At 39.2% G+C, this 7,678-nt stretch overlaps 1 protein-coding gene across 1 annotated transcript; it reads left to right on the forward strand.

Annotated features, from left to right (window-relative positions):
* Positions 1 to 629: 629 nt before the first annotated feature.
* On the forward strand, positions 630 to 4,188 carry LOC144351881 (uncharacterized). The gene is made up of 2 exons (XM_078009134.2): positions 630 to 1,869; positions 3,899 to 4,188. The coding sequence occupies exons 1-2, from the start codon at positions 630 to 632 to the stop codon at positions 4,186 to 4,188; spliced, it is 1,530 nt and encodes a 509-aa protein (XP_077865260.2).
* The last annotated feature ends 3,490 nt before the right edge of the window (positions 4,189 to 7,678 follow it).

Below are 7,678 nucleotides of genomic sequence, written 5' to 3' on the forward strand. Positions count from 1 at the left end.
GGTTTTGTATACTAGCATAACGGACGCACACTAATAACGCTTAATTAAAGGCACAATTATCTGTGAAGCAAAAAGTTCAATCCGATGATGGAATGTTTTGATTTGTTCGTAGCTGCACCTGAAAATCGTAGCAACGGTCTTATTACAGGCTAACGGCCCCTAAATTAATGTGTCTCTAAATAAAATAAAAAAAACAGACAATGGCCACGATCATGTTAATTTAAATGTAGAACATTCCCAATTGTCCGAGAACGTGACAGCGTGATCAATCTGCCCTGTGGGAGGGTCAAGAACAACAATGAACGTCAGCGTTAAGTAACTCCGTATGTCGATCAATAAATTAGTAAGACAAATCGATGGACAGGTCACTCACTAGCTCGCCGGGCATGCTGACCAATGATTGCACCAGCCGCTTATCATACAACTACACGACTTTTGATTGCCCACTGTCTATCTCATTATTTGAAGTACCCGATTCAACGAGTCGCTCATCACCAGTATACAGTGCTAGCGTCGACAGGACAGACGTACTCTGAGTAGTATCTCGTCTCCCCTACCGATGCTGGAATAGTGCAACATTGGTTTTGATTCTTTTCAGTCAGCGAAGGGAGCTGAAGAAAAATTCAATAATGTCGAGCAGTGCAGTTAATAATCTGGTTCTACTAAAAGCGGTATCTGTCGGAAGGCCTCGACAGGTAAGACTGCTTTTAGAATCAGATGTTGGAACAGAAACTGAAGACGACTGTGGACAGACCGCACTGATTCGGGCATGTTATATAGAAAACTTGAACAACCAGTTAAAAATCGTGAAGATGTTACTGAAAGCAGGTGCTGACGCGAGTAAGACAGATATAGTTGGGCGTACCGCATTGTCATGGGCCTGTCTGTATGGCAGAGAGAAGGTCGTCAGTTGTATACTGGATTACCGTGACTTGGACTTGAATCAGTCCGATATGAACGGGTGTACAGCGTTATTTCACGCTGTCACGTCTGGCAGCGCAGCTACTGTGAAGTTTATGGTCGACTACCTACGAAAATATGCGTTATCGGTGGATATGCCTAATTTTAACGGAGTTACTCCACTCATGCAAGCTTTGAGACTCGGACACGATGTATGTGCAAGTATTTTGATACATCAAGGAAAGGCTTCCACAACCAGACGCGATAAAGATTTTTTGAGCGCCAAGGACTGGGCGGAAAAGACTCGAAAGGCTAAGAAAATGGAAAGACGGCGTAGACCAACGTTCCCTCCAATAATTTCGAGAACCGCGGCCAATGTGATTCAGTTCCGCGAGAACCGAGCCCATCGCCGCGGCGGTTCAGAAACGGACGATGAAGATGGGTACAACTCAGATTTTTGGTCCATTGAATCGACAGATAAAACGAATTCCACCACTAGCATTGACAGAATATCATCCGACTATTTACAAGATTCGCCGGATTACACCGAGGTTGGTGCCGAATCGGACGATAACGGAATTGTTAAGGACCTCAGTGACGATGAGCAAGGCGATTGTTGTTGGTCGGAGGAAGAACTATTCGCAGACGACAATGAGAGTCTTCAGACCGCATCGACTACTTACTCCCGACCGACACACGGACAATACCGACGTTTTCACGATTTACCGAAAATATATTCTATCTATTCCAACCAATTATCTTCATCTTACAAACCCGCATACAGATACCAAAAATGTGCCCGGAACAAGGTTGAAACACCACACAATGCGAACTGCAGTCTAGACTGCTGCAATGGAGACACTGCAGTGAGACCGACTATATTTGTGACAGACGAGATGATCCAGCGAGCCGTTGTCGCCAACAGGTCACTAAAGAAACTTGCTTCCGCCAAAGGGGATAATCAAACAGGTGGGTTATATTTCGTTGTCATTTAGAGTTGGGAGCACCAAAAATACAGCAACTTTGTACTGAACCAAGCAAAGACGGGGGGGGGGGTCGCACTGGTGAACAGACATGTTGAACTACAAAAAATAATACATCTAGATTCGATTCAATCTATACAAATTGTACTATCAATACAACAAAACCATTTCCTTAATTTATATAATATTTATAAATCTCATTGGCAGTTGAATCCAACCAGCAAACCAACGAGCGCAGTGCGCATTGACGTCATTAGATAACGTTCTAGTGTTGTCCCATCGGCGAATAGAAACGTAACGTTTCAATTTGAATTTTTAAATTTATAAATATTTATAAAAATCACAGAGTTAACATTTGAGTAGCGGCCTTTCGGGCATTAACATATGAAGTCACCGGTACAATGAAACAACCCCTCGGGTAATGGCCTGTAACTCTCTAACTGTAAGCACTCCCATTAATCATTTCCGGTTATACTATTACACAACAACTATTCGTCTCACCGCGTCGTTTTTTTACATGGGTCCCTTGCGAGGTTAACAACACGTATAAAATATACGATATTGTCTGTACGATAGTCGAACGCGCTGCGCGGCGACTGTTGCGCATTGACATATTAGTCGTGACTGTGCAATCTGTACTTATTAGGACATCCTCTCAATCATGATTCGCGGGCGTATTAAAATACCAATGCGTCCATGTATCTGGGATACGACTGTATGGCTAATGGGAGTCGATTTGGCATGGCTCTTAAAATGCAGCGGTCAGTCCCCTCATGGGTTTGATGACGGCACGTATACACACCAAGTTTAACGATGGTTTCATGTTTACGGGGCAATTAAGGTATGCAAGGCGAATGAGGCAACAACCTGAATAATGAACAATGAGTTCTCCCATTGTTGGTGGTATCCGTGGGTGTTCATTTCTCTGCACTGGCACTCCGAAAAAAACAAGCACTTGAACTTTATCCAATCAGATCACGAGAAGGTCAACATGATAAACCATTTCTCGCAATGTCAGATTAATCACTGAGTATAGCGCGATTTGTTGATTTGATGAAGTGTGCTTGAGATAGAACGTGATAGTGGTTATAAATCTAGTGAATTATTTTTACAATTCCTTTGATTGAGTGCCATACCAAAGTCATGAGAACCACTCGTCCCAGCGAAAAGTATATCACCGATTTGATGCCAACATTTTCTATTTATGCATAAAAAATATTATTGAGTACAAATGATCAGTATTCATGGAATCACGTGTCTTTATGTTAATTTCATTTGAGCGCACATCTTAAATGTTCGTGCGTGTGTCTTGCATAATGACAGGGTGTGGAGTGATGTACATAACTCATTTCTCAGTGTTAATAAACTACGTATGTATTTTAAAAATGGTAAATATACATGTTTATTCGTGAAAATTATCGAACCTCAATGGCTAGGTAGACCAGTGTGCCAGTGGGTGGCCAGTAGTTGGGTCGATTCAAAGCTTCTTACAATATTATGCCCGATTGGCTACTCAACCCTAACACCTAACAGTCAGGCCAATCAGAGAGCAGCTAGCTTATTTTTCGACGTATCAAATGCTGCCTTGCATATATGCCTTGACTCAACTTCAATAGTTGGGCATCGCACCCAAGAGAATTCATCATACCTTCAAATTCATTAAAGCTGATATACAAATAATGGCGCAGAACTTCAATACAATCCAAATGTGTTATTCGTAATTGAAACCTGCAGACACGAGTAAAAAACAAAGAGATCTCTGAATTAAAGTTAGACGGAAATAACAATTTTCTTAGAACTGAACTGAAAAATAAACACAAAGAGAAAGACGTGCATTGAACTGCCACGATGATATATGCGACTCCCAGGGGCAATATTTCATTATTATTGTAACTTAATGAATCACATTGGAATTTAAAATTATGATAACTCTATATTTATTATTAATTCACTGATTTGAAATACTGTTTATTGTTTTGTATTTATCATATTCACGGTTTCATCCTATCTTGCAGTTCGAAAAGGTCGTGGACGCTGGGCCGACTTGAGGAAGAAGATTGCCGCTAAGAACATAGATATTCAGAAATCGGAACCAAAGCTTCCTCTGACGAAACAACGTCATGGCAACTCCCCAAACAACAATGGTGCTACAAATGGGAAAAAAGATGGAGCAAAAAAGTCGGTAACTTTTCCATTACTTGGAGATGGAAAGATTCCTCTTGTTTCTAGGCAACTCGTTGAGGAGGAGAATGAATCGGATGCGATGTTGCTATTGTCTACAGACAAAGACGAAGATGATGAATGATGAAAATCATGGTTAAACACTTTATGAAATGCAATATGTGTATACATAGTCTGTGACGACATTGAAATGGTTATCTCTGTTCCTTGCTTCAAATATTTTGCACAGTTTTGGGACAATTTAGCGTCATCGAGGGGGAAATCTTGCTTGACTCAAATTTTCTTGTTGTGCACTGCTACATTCATGTGGTTGTGAGTACAAATATATCACAAATGGCACGAGTTGAACTAGTCCTTTCAAACATCCAACCATCGATTCAATTCCAGGTAGTCAATGTCAAGCAGAAATTATTCCAATGCCGGATTTTTTTCTTCAAAATGCAGATATGTCAATCAATTTGTTTTTACTTATTTGTTTTACTTCATCATACAATTTTTTTTTGAAAGAAGAAGAACTTAATGTGTGTGTGTTTCTAATTGACAGATAACAGGATTTTCAAAATGGAGGTTTTCCGAATAAAACAAATATGCGTAATATTTGTCAATATATATTGTTCATATTGATGGGTACGACAATGCCATCCGCAATAAAGAGTTACGATACAACATATTGTGTTTATTTTTTCGAGGAAATGTACGATAATGGTATTAAGTTTGAAAGATTATTTATGTTCAGTGTACAGGTTAGGATTATCGAGAAACAAAATATGGTGTATGAGGAATGTTAGAAAAGATACTTATATCGGAAATACTACTGAGTAGTACGGTTAGAGCCATTCACTGTTTTTAGCTGTATTTTTCGGGTTCATTTCGAATATCCGACAATTTCACTTTAATTTACACCTCGGTGGAAAATTTGAACCGCGGTGAGAATATTTTTGTCCGCGGTGGAAATACTGTAAAACATATCTTTTTCGCGAGCATGTCTTTTTCGCGAGTTTAGCCAGAGAACTGATTCGCTAATTCAAGATGTCGCTAATGACTTTATTATAAATTCAAAATGGCCGCCAAACAAAGAAATCAACAATGACAAGTGAGATTTGCTAAATCAACATTTCGCTATTACGTCATTTTACCACAATTCGCTAAAATTGCAAGCCGCTTTTTCAACATGTTTTACAGCATTTAAACCGCGGTGAGAATAATTTTCTCCGCGGTGATAATATTTCCATCGCGATTTGAATATTTCCACCGAGGTGTAAATTAAAGTGAAATTGTCGGAAATTCGAAATGAACCCGAAAAATACAGGTGAAAATGTGAGAAATTCGAAAAACAGTGCATGGCCCTAACAAGCCACCGTAGAATAGTAAAATATGAGGAGAACAAAGATTGCTCGCATATGTAGGTACACCCAAACTGAAACAAATTACACAAATCATGAAATGCGTATGACGCAATATGACGCAATATGACACAATATGACGCGCCAGATAAAACATATTGCATAATTGTGTCTGCACTTACGCCCCAACTGAATAATGGACAACAATGGAAAGATACTACTAGTACTTCCTAGCATTTCCAGGTCCTTTCAAGACAGCCAAAATGTGAAAAAGGATACCCTTTTTTGGACAATTTGTGAAAAATGTGTGCCACTTTTTATACTATGGTTCCTTATTGGGACATTTTTCTGTTAGAATTAACGAATTTTTTGGCTTGAACTATGCTTTTTAACGATTTTCGAGCATTATATCAATTTTATAATTTCTGTAATAAATGCTGAAATTATTTACTCGTACTTCATCAATAATATATATACAGCCTGACCTTTTAACCTCTCCGCAGTCTGTAACCTGTCTGCACACCTAATGAATCGTCGATTTCTCACTGGGAATAAACAACCCCGATAACACAATAGCTTTGATATGCACATGAGTGAAGTGGATGCCGATTGTGCCCGGCAACAGAAGGTAGAAATACAAAACACATTTTGGGTGTATGTGTTGCGATAAGCTGCCGATCCCGAAATCAAATCAAATCAAAACAACGGTTTTTCACATAATGTGGGATATATTTTAATTCATTTAAGACATCGGTTTATACTTAACCTTGACATTCTTAGTGCCAGAGTCATTACAGAGTATTTGGTACAATCTCATGTAGCCGAAACATCCCAAATACTGGTATCTGCGCTCCGATAACGAGAAACCAGTGTACGCCCACGACCGTCTATCGACAAGTCTCTAACTTTAATACACAAACAATCTATATTTCGCGATGTCGCCGACGATGAACGATACATTACAGAATTATATTGTCAGTTTTGTTGTTGTTGAAACTGTCTTCATTATATTATTCAGTGATTATTGGCTTAGTTCAATTTCTTTCATTATATCAATGGAACCACTATTGGCGCCACGCTGATGTCTGGATCTGTGCTCGTAGAACATCTAGTTTAATATACCGTATTATAATATATAATTTCATAATATAATAGACACTCTGATTCAACATACAGCAAGCAGTCATGCATTGATGAGAAAGTAATACACCATTACAACAGTTTTGCGATCACAGCCCATCGTCTTATAATCTGCGTAGCTGGCGGTATCGTGTACTTTTAATATAATTAATGTATACTATATATACTGCACCTTTCCAGCTAATCAATCGAGTAAAGTAGTTTAACCTCCAAACTCCAACTTCAAATATGAAGTTCACATTACGACAGACTTTGTTTGATTTTTTTTTTCAAAGGGGTCGCGTCTACTCAGTCATACTTATAATCATTCACCACCGCTCATTGACATGCACGTTTCGGTGATGTTGACTGGTGTTGTTTTTCGCGCGAATAAAAAAAGTCATAAAGCCCATCCCATCCGCCTCCAACGTTGCCAGGGGCAATAAGCGTGAACTTTAGAAACGATATCGACAGGTATACGGCGCAGGATAATCGCAACGCTGATAACACTTATCGCATATAATGTTGTGTACGTTTTGGTATTAGAACAAGTAGCTACAAGGTGAACTTGACAGTGCGTTACATTTCATCATGATCATAACTCGAAATACACGAATGTTCCGAAACCCGTCAAACGAACACGAAAAAGCCAAATCATATATTTAAATTGAAGTTTGGTATCACTAAACTCTAACATTTCATTGCGCCTCGGTTATATAAGCCCCACCCTCACGTGCAAAAAAGTGTGTACTCCACCCGTCCCATTTCAATCTCTCTACTGAGAAATGCTACTTCTATCCCGGACTTCCATGAAGTATGCAGTGAGCTGTTTAAGATCGCGACTACAAACCCACTCCTTTGATTTTTTATCAATATTTACACATTTCAATGGAAGTCGAATCCAACCAGCCAATCAATGCGCGCAATAACGTCATTTGAAAATACTCCATCGGTGAAATTTACAAATATGGGTTTTCGTCGGTGATCATTTACACTGACCAGATAATAGTCAAAATCTCAAAGAAAATGGTTAAACAGTAGGTTTTCAAAACCCAGAATATGGTCGTCTCCATGTATGTTAGTCCATGGAACGGTGGTCGATTTCCCTGTTGTTAGTCAATCACCCAGTGACTACTCATCCGATGTTTATTA

Source organism: Saccoglossus kowalevskii, chromosome 8, assembly GCF_978046115.1.
Source record: "Saccoglossus kowalevskii chromosome 8, keSacKowa6.1, whole genome shotgun sequence".
Classification (NCBI taxonomy): Eukaryota; Metazoa; Hemichordata; class Enteropneusta; family Harrimaniidae; genus Saccoglossus; species Saccoglossus kowalevskii.